At 38.2% G+C, this 16,802-nt stretch overlaps 2 protein-coding genes across 2 annotated transcripts in view; both read right to left on the bottom strand.

Annotated features, from left to right (window-relative positions):
- Positions 1–2,640: 2,640 nt before the first annotated feature.
- Positions 2,641–3,187, bottom strand: SLN (sarcolipin). The gene has a single exon (XM_081238741.1). The coding sequence runs from the start codon at positions 3,124–3,126 to the stop codon at positions 3,031–3,033; it is 96 nt and encodes a 31-aa protein (XP_081094867.1). The 5' UTR covers positions 3,127–3,187; the 3' UTR covers positions 2,641–3,030.
- SLC35F2 (solute carrier family 35 member F2) overlaps positions 3,116–16,802 on the bottom strand; it is a 117,696-nt gene continuing 104,009 nt past the window's right edge. The window contains exons 8-9 of the mRNA XM_081238739.1: positions 6,802–6,928; positions 3,116–3,200 (exon numbers count right to left, since the gene is read on the bottom strand). Coding sequence (XP_081094865.1) covers positions 6,812–6,928 — 117 coding nt within the window. The 3' untranslated portion in view covers positions 3,116–3,200; positions 6,802–6,811. The remainder of the gene's footprint in view (positions 3,201–6,801; positions 6,929–16,802) is intronic.

The following is a 16,802-nucleotide window of genomic DNA, read 5'->3' as shown; positions in this document are numbered from 1 at the left end:
GCAGTGGTTAAGAATCTGCCTGCCAATGCAGGGGACACGGGTTTGAGCCCTGGTCCAGGAAGATCTCACATGCCACAGAGCAACTAACCCAACAACACCTTATCCTTCCCTTGTCAAAGAACTTATGTTATAATAACCACCTGTTCATATATGTCTTCCCCACTAAATCATATGCTACATGAGAATGGGGCTTGTCTGTCTCATTCTCCATTTTATCTCTAGTGTCTAGTACAATATACGACACGTAGTTTCACATAAGCTGAATGAATGAATGAACTAAAGAGAAAGAAGCTAGTTTGGATCAAGCCCATGAGCTAGAACATTAACAACAAGAATTCAATGCTTTGGTTCCAGAGGAGAACTAGCAACTTATTTGGGGGTAACTGGACAGCTTTTGAGTGACTGGGGCCAACACTGAAGTAGTACTGTGATGATTCAGGGAACCCCAGGCCCCAAGGAAGATTATACATAAAACGAAACTGGTAAGTGAGAATGGAATTTAACTATAGTGACTAGGACTCCTGAACATGGGAGAAATCAGGCAAAATTACTAGCCCCAGCTAAAGGATGTCCTACCTCTTCAAAAGTGACCCATAATGTGGTCTACAAATGGGTCCTATCAGTAGACCCAATTATATGAAGATAAGGAGAGAAAAGCAGGTGAGAATGGACAAGCAAAGAGAAATTGCATAGGGAATTACAACTGTTACCTTTATCGAACTAGGTTGATATTTTGGAATGCAAAAGAATGTGATGGTAAAAACTTATAATCAAATGGTTTGGAGATCTGTAGTGAAACATGGTTTGTATGCAGTCCCCAAAAGAAATTAAAATGGTATTTTGTCATCCTAGCTTCACTACTTACATCTGGTTAGTGAGGCCTCTGATCCTCAGTTCCCACATCTGCTAAATGGCATAATGTATGGAAAGTGCCTAGTTCAGGGCTTCATATACAGTAGACTCGGTAAATGGTACCTGTTGTAAATGCTGGCACCAAGACTCAAACTTAGGGGAAGGGAATGTTGTCACTTGCTTTGTCCATTCCCCTCCCCACCACCACACACACACCATCACAAACACGTTCACAAACACTGGTAGATTTTCTGAGTTTTTCTTTAAGTAAGAAAAAGACTAGTAACTCTCTACCAAAGGGCCTGGAGCCATGTAGGCATGCTGCACATTAAAACATTAACAATTGCACAACCATATGTGTGGTCTGACTCTGAAATTAGGAACATTACATTGATGAACATACACTGCTATTTCCCAAATTTGGTGGTAACCCATCGAAATAATGATACTTTTCCCTTTATATCAGGGTTCTTTACCTTGGCTGCACATTAGAATCATCTGGAGTCCTTCTAAAAACAAATAATGCTCAGATTCAACCTCAGAACAATTACATTAGAAATTCCTGGAAATAAGGCTCAAGCTTGGTTCGTTTTCTAAAGGTTCTAGGTGATTCTAATGTGCTAATCCCACAACTCTAATCTGTTAAATCTGTGGAGACCACAGACTATAGCATCGGCATTACTAAGGAGCTTGTTTAAAATGCAAGATCTCAGGCCTCAGTCCAGACTGTATCAGAATCCAAACTGAATTAGAATCTGCATTTAAAAGGGGCTTCCCACTGATTCATAATCACATCAAAGTATGGGAAGTACTGGTAGGTATCAGTGATTCTCACCTCTGGCTACACAATATAGTGATCTAAGGGACTTTCGAAAAATGCAGATTCTTGGGTTCTACCCCCTGAGATTTTTATTTAATTGGTCTGAGGAGGACTCAGAATAAATATTTTGAAAAATCACCCCTGAGTACATAAACTGTGCCGCCAGGGATGAGAATCACAATGCTAAGTAGGCAATGGCAGTGATAGGCTAAACTCAGCAAGGAATGCCTTTATGAGAGGTGCTATGAAAAATAAGGCTTAACAATATTCCTTTTCTCCATGGTTACCTCAGAATTGGCACAGGGAATAAATGTGATCTGTCTAGTGTGGGGTATTCTAGTAACATGTTTAAGAAACGTCTATTTCATGTCTCTTCCATAAACATATATGTTGCATTTTTTATTCTCTCTTTGTTATAACTGTAGTTTATTAGTAACTAGCTCTATTTGCATAATGACAATAACCAAACTGGAATATGCTACTCTTAGAGACATGACTCATGTTCTAGTTTTACTCAGTGACAAATAATTTTAAATATTTATATTAAAGTAAACGGAGATATTACAGAGTAAAATATACTTTTTTGTGAATTTTAATAAAACACAAGGCTTCAAAGAAATTTTGTGCTTTTAGTGGACAGTTCAGGCTGTACTCCAGACCTCCTAGTAGAATGGATTTATTTTCCCTCTGCCTTTGGGACTAGTTCAGAGGGAAAGTTTGAGGAGCACTGAACCAATGGAATTATTTGAAATATAACACTCTTAATTGACTTGGTTTCAAATCCTCAGCAGTTGGAGGATCTTGGCTTATCTCAAATGCTAGAAATACTGTAATATTTGTCACTTCAATCCCAGCCAAGGGTCAAATGCAGTATCACAAATAGAAGGTAAAATAAATTCTAAAAGTCATTTTTTGGGGTTGACAACTTTATTCACATGATAGCTATAGGGGCTGACAAAGATTTCCTTTAACAATTTCTTTCTTCTGGTAGTTGATTTAGAGTTTGGTTGCTGAGTGTGGGATGAAGGGATGTGTGGTGAAACATACCAGGGGCTTGTTAGAATTCTATGTCATCACGAATCCAGTTTACTTTTAACCTTGTGGCTTGTCTGACACATTTGCAGTAAGAGTTGGGGAATAAATCTAATGCTCCCTGGCAAACACTTGGCAGCCATTGAGAGCAGCATCTTTAGAGATCACACAATCAATCCTAGCACTGGGGGCAGCCCAAATATTGTGTGAGCAGGTCAGAAGTGCCGTGGGGTGCCAGAAAAGGCATCCCATGACAGCAGTGAGATCTCAGCGCATACAGAAGACAGTTCTGGAGTGTTGTAGTCAATTCCAGGAGCTGTGGTATCTCAGTACTGATAGGATCTCACAAGGAGCCATATAAGGATAACTGTAATCAGGACAACGGTGAAGTTGAGACACAGCTCCCTGGTGGATCGTTCCATTCTCAGAGCAGCTTGGTGAGAACTGAAGCCAGACTTCTGAAGGCACACAAAAGACCTCTGCTTGTCCTTACCTCCTAACCGAAAGTAACAAAGAAAACATAAGAAATTAGTGAACATTCTTTCCTCAAAGGAAACAGAAGCATTATGGAAGAGGAACGTGTTGGCTGAATTGTGTCCACCCTAAATTCACATGTTGAAATCCTAACCCCCAGTATCTTGGAATCTGACTCTATATTTTTTATTTTTTTATTGAGGAATGTGACTATATTTGGAGATAGTGTCTTTCAAGAGGTAATTAAGCTAAAATGAGGTCATTAAGATGGATCCTAATCCAATATGACTGGTTTCCTTAAAAGAAGAAGAGATTAGGACATAGACATGTACAGAGCAAAGACCATGTGAAGACACAGGGAGAAGATGGTCATATGCAAGCCAAGGAGAGAGGCCCCAGAATAAATCAGCCCTGCCAATACTTTAGTCTCAGATTTCTAGCCTCCAGACTGTCTTTGGACTAGAGCTGTTACTCTTCCCTGGGTCTCCAGCCTCCCACCGACCCTGCAGATTTTGGACTTGCCAGCCTCCACAATCACATGAGCCAATTATATCACACACCCACACACACACACACACACGCACACATACACCATATTGGTTCTGTTTCTCTGAAGAATCCTGACTTATACAGAGAGCCTGGCTTTTTTTCCTTATGACAAAACGACCAACGTAGTCCTCATTATATTGTTGCTTTGACAAAATAAAAAATATTACATTTTTCTCTCTCCAATTTCTGTGTGTGTGTGTGTGCCTGTGTGTGTGATTGCTTTGCTAACTTAGAGTACCAGCAAGCAAGGTCACTAAAACAGAAAAAATGTGGTTTAGTGTTGTTCTTGCTTTGAATTACATATAGAAATAGGATACCGTAATTTTTCAGGTTTCAGGCTGACCTACCTTTGTCTAACCCTGTGAAAGCATGAACTAGTTCAACAGCTGCTTGGCCTCTTAAAAAAGCCCTGCATTGAGCACAGAGCTTACTGAGGTCAACCAAAAGTCCCTCACATAACAGGCACTCAGTCCAAAGAGCAAGTGTAAACCCCATGGGTACTTCTATTTCAACAAGGGCTTGTGCCAGCTATTTTTAGTCAAGTCCAGGATGTGCTATATTGTAAACACTTCAAAAAGCAAGGGTGGTATCTTTATAGTCTGTACAGGTAGTACATGCAGGAAACCATACTTTGAGAACATAAAAGTATTGCCTCCAGTGATGTGGCATAATTGGCACTGTGTATATGCAAACCAAATGAAATTAAAAATTAAAGATAAAATTTTAAATATTTAGGACAAAAGTCTACTATGGAGTGAAAAATTTAGGGGGAAAGAGCATTTTGTTTATTTGCTAAGAGTGGAAGTTCAGGGGGCAAGAAATGTTGTTAGCAAGATTTTGGCCTGAATGGTATTTTTAACCATCTAACCTGACTGAATTATTAATTGTAATTACTGTATTTGTTATATTAGTGTACCAAATTATTAATTGTATAAACCAGCTGAATAATCCTTTTTCATATTATGTAACTGTTGGTATAACAACACAAGTTCAAATAAGATGATATCAACCAGTAGGTTGTTGAATCTTGGTTTAAAATATGACCAATGATAACTGATTTATGTTTCATCTTCCTTTTAATTCTTATTCATATTTTTGCCCTCCACATGAAGGACATAGTAAATTTCCAATGAAAATCTTTACAAAGATTTGTTTGAAGGAGAAAGTAAAGAGAAGAAAATGAAGTATAAAGGAAGTAGAGAGAATGTGTGAGAATGTACACAAGAGCAGAGGGGAATAAGAAGGTAAGGAGCTTAGGGGTAAAGGAATCTAAAGACGCTAAAGCAGATTCTTCCTTATGAATTTATTTAAAAAATTGAACCCTGATTCAAACACAAATTTGTTTGGATAAGTTCTGAAGAAATACAGAGATATGCAAAAAATATGCATCCCTATTTATAATGATCAAAACAACCCAATTCAGGGAAGGGCAAAATAACCATCTCACCAAATCTTATTAGATTAAAGCTCTTAAGTAAAGGGAATCATGGATAGTGGCCCAACAAGAACATACTCAGAAAAGGTTGCTGAAAGTTGTCCACAGCTTTGTGAATGTGACCTTCACAACAACTCTGTGAACTTTACAACTCAGGCAAGTTTTGTCTTGATTTTTCTCTCTCCCAAGATTATAGCTGAGAAACTGACTTTTAGAGAGATGTTAAGTTGTTTCTGTAATGACACATAGGAAGTTACAGGCAGAACTAGAACTGGCAGACTGGAAATAGTTGCTGGAATTGTGGTTACTCCGTAGGAGTGATTACATGAATGAGTTATTACTGCAAATAACTGTCCTGGCTAGTGTAAATTTTTGACCTTTGGGGAAACAATTTGACATTTTTTTATTAAGGTTGATAACACTCATTCCCTTTTATCCAGCTATCTCACTGCTACTCTAGAAACTCAAGCACATATATACCTGGATACATATACAAGAATGTTCATAACAATATTTTCATATTATTCCTAAGCCGGAAACAACTCAAATGTTCATCAACAATAGAATGGATATGAATTGTGGTATAGTCATACACTGGAATGCTATAGAGCAAAGAAAATATATGAACTACAGCAACACATAATCAGATGGGTGGATTTCACAAACATAACTATTGGGCAAAAGAAGAATTTACAAAAAGAAACACAGAATGTGATTCCATTTCTACAAAGCCAAAAACAGAAAACTTAATTATATTGTTTAGGAATGCAGAGATGATAAAACTATAAAGAAAAGCATGGATAAGATTATCTCAGCAATTAAGATGATGATTATCTATGGTGGGGCAAAAGGGGAAGATGATGAAGAATGGATTTCTGGGGTTCTCCAATAATCTATTTCTTGGCCTGGGTGATATTTATACAAGTGTTGCCTTAAAATGATTGTTCAAATGGTATGTATTATACACTTTTCACAATTTTTTCAATAGTCTCTGAATTGACAGGCTACCCATAACACTTATTTATTTCCTATGGTTTACCTCTTACTATTTCTTGCACTTTGATGGTGAACGTAAACATTTGGTTTTTTTATGTATATTTTTAAAATAATAAAACACAGCATTAAGGTGAGAATTTCTAATGAATACAATTCAATCAACACATATGCTAACTGTAGGGGGTGGACTCTACTTTCACACACATTTATACCAAAGTTAGGTAAAACCTCAGATCAACGATCTTCCATTTTTCTGCTGTTAACCTGCAAAGACAATTTTGGCTTCATTTTGAATCTTTCCTGAAGTCAAGATCACACCATATGATCTAAAGTGATTGCCATATGGTGAAATAAAGAACTCTGAATAAATTGTTTGACACTGACTTTCTTTGAATGGAGACTTTGAAAACATGGAAGACATACTTTATGATATGGAAAAAAAATTTTAACTGGGAGGGAGAAAATGCATAAGGTAAAAAGAGAAAAACAAGAATCAATAATATTCACTTTCTACTTTAAGAAATACTGTGTACAATAGGCATTGCCTATTTTATTAAGAAATGTAAATATTCCTCTGCTTTTCTCATTTGCAACTTGTACACATATACACACTGTATGCTAAGCTTAAAAATCCTGCTGTTACCTGAACAGGGTCAAGGACACACTGGGCTGCAGTAGGCTTCTTCTCTCTCTCTCCAACGTGGGCTCCAACTCCTGCTCGTCTCCCAGGCTGTCTGGACTCCTGGGCTCTGGGCAGGACCTAAAGTAGTCTGAGGGAGGTGGTAATCACTGTGATGTCACCGATGAAACATCTCGAAGGAACAACCTCCGAAGGTTGGAGGCTATTTGTGTTTAGGGGGACATGGAAATGTGTTAACTAAGGCTGCCTTGGCTGCCAATTTGTATTAAAAGCCCAGGGACTTAAAATCTTTTCTTTCCAGTTGACTTTTGGTACAATTGATGTAGGTTTTAAATTCATCTTTTACATCTTCATGAGTATCTCTAACATGTTTAAAGCATCGTAAACCGAGAGTGACAGACTAATATTAACAAATCTTTGCTGCATTTGGCTGCCCCCCACCCCCACTCAGCATAAGAGGATGTAAAAATGTGACTTCATTTAACCACACATATTTTCAGCTTTTTGAAGTGTGAAGAATTCTCTGCTTTGCACATGCACACCCCAAACCACACACACGCACCAGAATTCAACAGGCATCTTTTACCTCCTTCAAAATTGACTTTAGTCCAAGGGATGAAAGCTATCTCCCCAGTCACCTGTTCCACATAACTTTCCAGCTAAGCTGTATGTGCAAGTTACACATTAATATACAGTTTCATCTGAAACAGCTGTGGAAGCCATGGTATATATATTTCTGTCAATATACTAATACAGCAGTAAACCCATACTGCAAAATTCAGTCATTTGGATAGACAGGGGGTAGCAGGAGAACTGGTCAAAACTAGTGAAAAACATGAGTTATAGGATATATCTGAAAGAAATAAAACTGTATAACTTTCAAATATAAACATTAACTAAAACTAGACTACTAAAATGAGTTTGTAATCAACTTTTCAGGTGTCTGGAGGTAAATGGAGCCTCTGAAGTGTTTAACTGAACTTGAAAACCTATCAATTAAACATGACCTTAACAATTGTGCTTGTTCATCAGATTCTTTCTTTACAGATAATAGAATAAACCTCCCCTCTGAATTCCCAGTTAGGGTCAATCAAAATAATACATTCCCAGAAGACATAAACAAAATTCCCTATTTAGTTGTGTTCATAGCCAAACCTTTCCCCATCGTTTCTCATGCACTAGAAATATTACTAAAGGAAAGACTTTCCATTTCATTTCTTCATTTCGATATAAACCTAATGATGGGGAATCTTAATATAACATTCTGTTGTCACATGCCTTGTAAAGAGACAGCTTGCTGAAGTGACAGGTAGTATATAGTAATTACAGTGCAGTCAAACACTGGCAAATTCCTTGAATGTAGTCAGATTTCTGTCTTTTGCTTCCAAGCACTTGCCAGAATGTCTCAAATGCTAGGAATATTTTCCTACTCACTAAGCCACACCCATCTCTTTTTTAACCATTCAAAATTCTTTTTGTCCAATTAAAAAGATATATTTATTGTAAAAAGTTTGAAAATGTAAAAGTATAAAGAAAATTTAATATCACCACCCAAAAGGAAAAAAACCCTTTATATTACTTTTTATTCATATTTGAGGTTGCATAGACACAATCTCAAATTCACAAGATATTTTTGGTAAAAGAATCTGATTCTTGAAAAATCTTTACCTTTTTTAATTCTTATAGAATCAAATTACTCATACTGTACCATGTGTTGCTATTGAATTTATGGGACAAGCATTTATTTTGTATATGTTGGAATAGGAATTAGCTCTACAATATTTAAAATGTTAAATACAATGGGGAAATATTAACATATCACAAAACAGCTCAACAATACTGTCAATTTAGTTGAATTGGTCAATTTCAATGACCAATGAAATGTAACTTGAAGGATAAATCCATGAGTCAGTTTAGTTGTTTGTTTGGTTGTCCCATTTAAGTTTATCTAGCATTATACCAGGGACTGTTGTGCCTGGTGGATCGACAAATTCCCAGATAGAGACTTCAGAAACTTCTTGACATTAGTGGTTTATTCTGTGATATCATAAGAGAGTGGGATAACACTGAGAATTTAGCTGGTTGTCAGTCTGACATAACCCTATCCTGAAGAATATGCAAGCCATCCAAAGTCACATGACAACTATTCAAAGGCCTAAGGTAGAGTTTAACCCTGAGTATCTGCAAGTCCATTAAAACAAACAAACAACAACAACAAAAAAAAACCTCACTACCAAAGAAAATTTGTCTCTTTAAATTAACTTAATTCTGCTGGTATTTTCTTTTCTGTGAGCAATTCCCTTGACAACATCCATATCAACTTTCAAGGGGCTGCTCTTCCCATCAGCAGGACGGCATACTAAATTACTAATCTTTGATATTATTTCTATGCCTATTAATCCAGAATTTAGCCAAAGACCTTTTGTTAAGAAAACAACATTCACATTGACATTGGTATTTAAGAGCTAACTGACATTTATCTCCTCCCACCCCATATGGTATATACATTTTTAAGTGTAAAATATTATACCCTTTGAAAATCAGTGGTGATTTCTTATGCCTGATTAAGAGCTAAACCAACTTGTTTAATTTATTCCTAATTTCCATCCAGCTTTTTACTTTGGGAAGCAAAAAGTGAAGACCTCATGTCAGTCCATGAATTCAACAAGTCTCTGACACAATGGGAGAATTCAGTAAGGCCTTGATGAATGGCGATAAGCTCTAAGCACATGACAGTAATGAGAATGATGATTATGGTGCCTCTCTCACCTTCACACCTTCACGTACAACTGGTCATGCAGCTGCACAGAAACAGCTTTCTACTATTCTCTGTCATTATCCTAAACACACGAGTACAAACCCAGAGAAAGGAGAAACCATATTTCTTTCTTTTTCTTTTTTTTTTTTTTTTTTTTTTTTTGGCTGTGTTGGGTCTTCGTTGCTGTGCGGGCTTTCTCTAGTTGCAGCGAGCGGGGGTCTAGTTTTCGTTATGGTGCATGGGCTTCTCATTGCAGTGGCTTTTCTTGTTGCGGAGCACGGGCTCAAGGCACGCGGGCTTCAGTAGTTGTGGCATGTGGGCTCTAGAGCACAGGCTCAGTAGCTGTGGTATACGGGCTTATTTGCTGGGCATGTGGGATCTTCCTGGGCCAGAGATCAAACCCATGTCCCCTACACTGGCAGGCGGAGTCTTTTTTTTTTTAAGTCTGGATTTAAAAAAAAGTAAGTTTATTTATTTTGGACTGTGTTGGGTCTTTTTTGCTGCGCTCAGGCTTTCTCTAGTTGTGGCGAGCAGGGTCTACTCTTTGTTGCAGTGTGCGTGCTTTTCATTGCGGTGGCTTCTCTTGTTGCAGAGCACGGACTCTAGGCACGTGGGCTTCAGTAGTTGTGGTGCATGGACTCAATAGTTGTGGCTCGCGGGCTGTAGAGCGCAGGCTCAGTAGTTGTGGTGCACGGGCTTGTTGCTCCACGACATGTGGGATCTTCCCGGACCAGGGCTCGAACCCATGTTCCCTGCCTTGGCAGGCAGATTCTTAACCACTGCACCACCAGGGAAGTCCCAAAACCATATTTCTTGAAGCTCTCTCCATGTCCTTGAAAAATTAATGATTATTATTTGTATTTTTAATCACTTGTGGCACATGTGTGATTTCTGTCTCACTAACTGAATTTTAATTTCAAAGGCAGGGATAGTTTCCTGTATTTCTTTTGTTTCTCTAATTGTGCATCAAACTGGTGAAGAATCATAACAGATGCTCTGGAATATATAGAAAAGGGCTCAGTTTGAGCCTCTATCACATCACATCTCCTAATGAGATCCGGACATGTCTGAGCATACCAAGCAAATCTGAGTAGGGGAAATTGAGGTCAGCATCAAATCTACTTGTAAAAGGACCTAGAAGCCACCTGGGAGATAAAACTCCTCTGAAGGGAAGTGATCAAGAAGATACACGTGGTTCAGCAACAGGGAGAATAGTTAGTTATTCCACTGGCACATAACACATTCACTGTGTTAGTCTAGGTCCTGTGAGAAGCAAAATGCCAAGATGGGACTAAATGTGCAAAAGAAAAATGTATTGGGGGAAATGTCTGTGAGAGAAAATATGAAGAGAGTAGGGGAACTGAGACAGTCATCAAACAGCAAGAGAAAGAGGGGAAAAAACAAAGAGAGGTTGGGTAGAAGCATCTTAGACTATAATTCAGTTCCAAGAAAAGTTTGACAAGGCTGTTAGGAAACCTCATATAAAAGCCATCTGTCAGAGGTGACCGATGTCTCTCAGGATGCCAACCTTCATATTACTCCCATGCTCAGTTCTTCACTGAAAACAGCCAGGGAAGCATGGCCTCTGTGCAAACGTGGTTATGATTTCAGAGCGCAGCAACTGGAGTCCACCTCAACTATGGTTCAGTCACATGTGAAAGACACATTCTATGGCCACCACACTCACATACTACCCACGCTACTTCCCTACAGCTTGATGTCTGGGTCCTAGGGGAAGAGAGACCTATGGATAAAAACTCTATAACTTGTGACAATTAACATCAACAGTGTAGAACACTGAAAGGGACAGAGTTTCTCCCTCTACGTGTGCAATCTCTTGGACCTCAGTGCATCCATGGAACCAGCAATGTAATGTTCTTCCACTGAAGTGTCATGGAGCCTAGCAGAAGCAGAAATACTGATCAAGACTTCCTTGCAGTTTATATTAAGCTGTGCAGGCCTTAGTTGCAGATGGCAGCAGAGAAGAGCTTGAGCTAAAGGGTAAGAAAATGGCAGACACTATGTGGTAGCCAACAGTATGTGTTCATGAGCACATGTCAACCACACCCTAAAGCTGCTAGAAATAATCAGGAGAAACATTACAGGGGCATGCAGTCTTGCATAATAAGTGGGAGCAAGAGCCAGAAAAATATGTATTAGTCATGTTTATAATAACCCATTTAAGTCCTGGATTGGTGAGGTGACACCTGTTAACATCATTTGACTTGGAACCAATTAAATTCCTCTTCTCTGGAGCAAGTATATTTCTGCTCTATAATAAGATTCTGCAAGCAAACAGCTTTCTCTCTGCCCATTAAACATAGCTGCCTAAGGGGGGAAAAAAAGGAGCAGCCAAAAATGTGTTTACTACTAGGCTAATACCACCTGCCCTCAAAACACACTCAGATTTCAGATTGGTTTTGTTATTTTTCTGATGGAAAATAAAAATTCAGCAGTCTTTTGATGTGCTGTTACTGAAAAGTTCAGGGATATTCTAGCCTGACACACCCACTTGAAACATTCTGTTCCTTAGTGAATTTTATCAAGAGTATTTTCACTGAATCTCTCTTGAGAATCTGTCAGTCACAATAACACAATTGCAGTTTCAGTAAGAATAATATAGATCAGACAAAATTGCTTGTTGTTCTCTGTGAATAAGTTCATTTGGCTTTAGCCTTTGGCTATTAAAGCAGAGAGAATAGAGTCATGAAGAATCATGAAAATCTCTCTCTGCTCTCTGTGAATATAAAGAGAAAACAAAAGTGCCTAGTTTCAGTAATGTAGAAGATTAGCTGGATGCAAGATACAGGCTAGGTTTCCGTTCAGATGAGGGATATGCTATCTCTGAGGGTAATTGGGCACTTGTTCTACAGCCTGGGGAGTAACCTAACCTTTTACACTTTTACAGTAAGTGAATGTAGAGTTGCCAGAGCCTAGTATTCTGGGAATTTGGGCAGCTTATCTGGGAGAGATGGTTCAGGCCTACTCTTCTTAGCTTGTATTTTGTTGCTTCTTGCTCCCATTTGCCAGTATAGAACAGAAAAGGAGGTCTCCACACTTCAGGCCAATTATAACTGTGTCTTCATGGGGGTACACATTTTGTGCTAACAAACTAATCTTTTCTTCTTCTATTGTATCTCTCTTTTGCTAGATGTTACAGCACTCACCAGGCACTTACATGTCAACCACTCCTACCGAGTACCAACACAAGCACAAGAAATCCCTGTGCTACCTTCTCTATGAGCAATCGCATCTGCCCAGAAGCACCACTGCTTGCCTTGGATATTGACCTTGCCTATAAGACATGTTTCCTCTGCAGCCACCTCTGCTGAGTACCACAGCTATTGACTATTGAAGGTAACAAACTTACAATTACTTCCAGAGCAAAATGAGGCATTGGGGTGAGGAAGTGTGTCTCTTTCTATGTGTTACAACCTGTTGAGGAATACCAAAGGAATACTTTCTCACTCTCACTCCAGTATCTTCCCAGACATAAGTTCATGGGGAAGTTCAGCCAGAGAATACATAGTAGTAGGTATCTTGTTATTTCAGACTCAATTATTCCCTTCATTACTAAGATTTGATACTACGCCAAAATGTCATTCTCTTAGGATGAATTCTCTCTCAGGAGGGGCCTAAGTTCCAAAAATAAATCAGCTTCCATCAGGCTTGCTCCATCAGTAAATAAAACATGCATTCATATATCTTGAAGTGTATCAGTAGACACAGTTTAAGCACAAGTTGAAGTCCTACCACATCAGTGCCCTTAGACAGGTAGTGCAGAATGTTGTGCTTTCTACCAATTATCTTCTCATTGGAGTCAGAGTAAAAATTGGGTTCTCTGCACTACAGATAGAAAACATATCATTTCTTATTTCAGTGGTTTCCTGTAGCTCCCAGATTAGATTCAAATCTTTAGCTGCAGAGGCAAGGCTTTACCATGATCTAGCTTCTAAACTCCCTGACCTCCTCTGCAGCAATCCCAAAACTGCAGTTCCTCAGATGTTCTCTCCATGTGTGCATAAGCCATTCCCTTTGATTATACCATCCTTTTCCCCTTTCCTCAGCACCTCCCACCTTTGTTTGATGATTAATAACAGTACTTGATTCAAGTGTCACATTCCCTAATCCTCAAGGTTGGGATGGATGAACCTCTGTGATCTATGTAGCCTTAGGCACTATTGATTTCACTGGTATTGTCAACACTAACATTTCTCTCCATCTCCCCTCCTTAACAACGAGGATTTTATCTCTCACCCATGTAGACCCAGTGGGTAGGCATGCAGTGCATGCAATGTAGCGGGCATTCCATATTTGTTAAATAAATATATGTATGAATATAAAGTAATTAATTAATAACTGTTCACATCTGGAGAGTTATAGGCAAATAAATGTTGTAAAAATAAAATGCTCAAGGGATCAATTCAAGAAGAAGACATAACAATTGTAAATATTTATGCACCCAACATAGGAGTACCTCAATACATAAGACAAATGCTAACAGCCATAAAAGGGGAAATGCACAGTAACACAATCATAGTAGGGGACACAAACACCCCACTTTCTGCAATGGACAGATCATGAAAAATGAAAATAAATAAGGAAACACAAGCTTTAAATGACACATTTTACAAAATGGACTTAATTGATATTTATAGGACATTCCATCCAAAAAAACAGAATACAATTTCTTCTCAAGTGCTCATGGAACATTCTCCAGCACAGATCATATCCTGGGTCACAAATCAAGCCTCGGTGAATTTAAGAAAATTGAAATCATATCAAGCATCTTTTCCAAGCACAACATTATGAGACTAGATATCAACTACAAGAAAAAAATCTGTAAAAAAAAAAAACACATGGAGGCTCAACAATACACTACTAAATAACCAAGAGATCACTGAGGAAATCAAAAAATACCTAGAAAAAAATTAAAATGACCCAAAACCTGTGGGATGCAGCAAAAGCAGTCCTAAGAGGGAAGTTTATAGCAATACAATCTTACCTTAAGAAACAAGAAAAATCTCAAATAAACAACCTAACCTTACACCTTAAGCAAACAGAAAAGAAGAACAAAACAAACCTCCAAAGTTAGCAGAAGGAAAGAAATCATAAAGATCAGATCAGAAATAAATGAAAAAGAAAGGAAGGAAACAATAGCAAAGATCAAAAAAACTAAAAGCTGGTTCTTTCAGAAGATAAACAAAATTGATAAACCATTAGCCAGACTCTTCAAGAAAAAAAAAGGGAGAAGACTCAAATTAACATAATTAGAAATGAAGAAGGAGAATTAACAACTGACACTGCAGATATAAAAAGGATCATGAGAGATTACTACAAGCAACTATATGTCAATAAAATGGACAGCATGGAAGAAATGGACAAATTCTTAGAAAAGCACAACCTTCTGAGACTGAACAAGGAAGAAATAGAAACTGAATAGTCCAATCACAAGCACTGAAATTGAAACTGTGATTAAAAATCTTCCAACAAACAAAAGCCCAGGACCAGCTGGCATCACAGGTGAATTCTATCAAACATTTAGAGAAGAGCTAACACCTATCCTTCTCAAACACTTCCAAAATACAGCAGAAGGAGGAACACTCCCAAACTCATTTTACAAGGCCAGCATCACCCTGATACCAAAACCAGAAAAACATGTCACAAAGAAAGAAAACTATAGGTCAATATCATTGATGAACATAGATGCAAAAATCCTCAACAAAATACTAGCAAGCAGGATCAAACAGCACATTAAAAGGATCATACACCATGATCAAGTGGGGTTTATCCCAGGAATGCAAGGATTCTTCAATATACGCAAATCAATCAATGTGATACACCATATTAACAAATTGATGGATAAAAACCATATGATAACCTCAACAGATGCAGAAAAAGCTTTTGACAAAATTCAACACCGATTTGTAATAAAAACTCTGCAGAAAGTAGTCATAGAGGGCACCTACCTCAACATAATAAAGGCCATATATTACAAAGCCACAGCCAATGTCATTCTCAATAGTGAAAAACTGAAACCATTTCCTCTAAGATCAGGAAAAGACAAGACTGCCCACTCTCACCACTATTATTCAACATAGTTTTGAAAGTTTAACCATGGCAATCAGAGAAGAAAAAGAAAGAAAAGGAATCCAAGCTGGAAAAGAAGTAAAACTGTCTCTGTTTGCATCCTAAAGATTTGGTAAAGTAGCAGGATCCAAAATTAGTGCACAGAAATCTCTTACATACTTATAGACTAATGAAGAAAACTCTGAAAGAGAAATTAAGGAAACATTCCCATTTACCACTGCAACAAAAAAAAAGGAATAAACCTACCTAAGGAGACCAAAGGCCTGTATGCAGAACACTATAAGACACTGATGAAAGAAATTAAAGATGATATAAACAGGTGGAGAGATATACCATGCTCTTGGAGTGGAAGAATCAATATTGTGAAAATGACTATGTTACCCAAAGCAATCTACAGATTCAATGCAATCCTTATCAAACTACCAATGGGGGCTCCCCTGCTTGCACAGTAGTTGAGAGTCTGCCTGCCAATGCAGGGGACACGGATTCGTGCCCTGGTCTGGGAAGATCCCACATGCCACGGAGCAGCTGGGCCCATGAGCCATGGTCACTGAGCCTGCGTGTCCAGAGCCTGTGCTCTGCAATGGGAGAGACCACAAGAGTGAGAGGCCCATGTACCGCAAAAAACAACAACAAAAAAAACTACCAATGGCATTTTTCACAGAACTACAACAAAACATTTCACAATTTGTATGGAAACACAAAAGACCCCAAATAGCCAAAGGAATCTTGAGAAAGAAAAACGGAGCTGGAGGAAACAGTCTCCCTGACCTCAGACTATATTACAAAGCTACAATAATCAAGACAGTATGGCACTGGCACAAAAACAGAAATATAGATCAATGGAATAGGATAGAAAGCCCAGAGATAAACCCACGCACATATGGTCACCTTATCTTTGATAAAGGAGTCAAGAATCTACAGTGTAGAAAAGACAGTCTCTTCAATAAGTGGTGCTGGGAAAACTGGACAGCTACATGTAAAAGAATGAAATTAGAACACTCCCTAACACCATACACAAAAATAAACTCAAAATGGGTTAAAGACCTAAATGTAAGGTCAGACACTATAAAACTCTTAGAGGAAAACATAGGTAGAACACTCTGTGACATAAATCACAGCAAGATCCCTTTGACCCACCTCCTAGAGAAATGGA

Source organism: Mesoplodon bidens (genome assembly GCF_964165515.1).
Source record: "Mesoplodon bidens genome assembly, chromosome: 7".
Lineage (NCBI taxonomy): Eukaryota > Metazoa > Chordata > Mammalia > Artiodactyla > Ziphiidae > Mesoplodon > Mesoplodon bidens.
Note: the sequence above shows the minus strand (reverse complement) of the source record. Positions and strands in the feature narration are given on the sequence as shown.

Coding starts and splice junctions, on each gene's coding strand:
- SLN (XM_081238741.1), bottom strand. CDS start 3,126: ATGGAACGATCCACCAGGGAGCTGTGTCTCAACTTCACCGTTGTCCTG.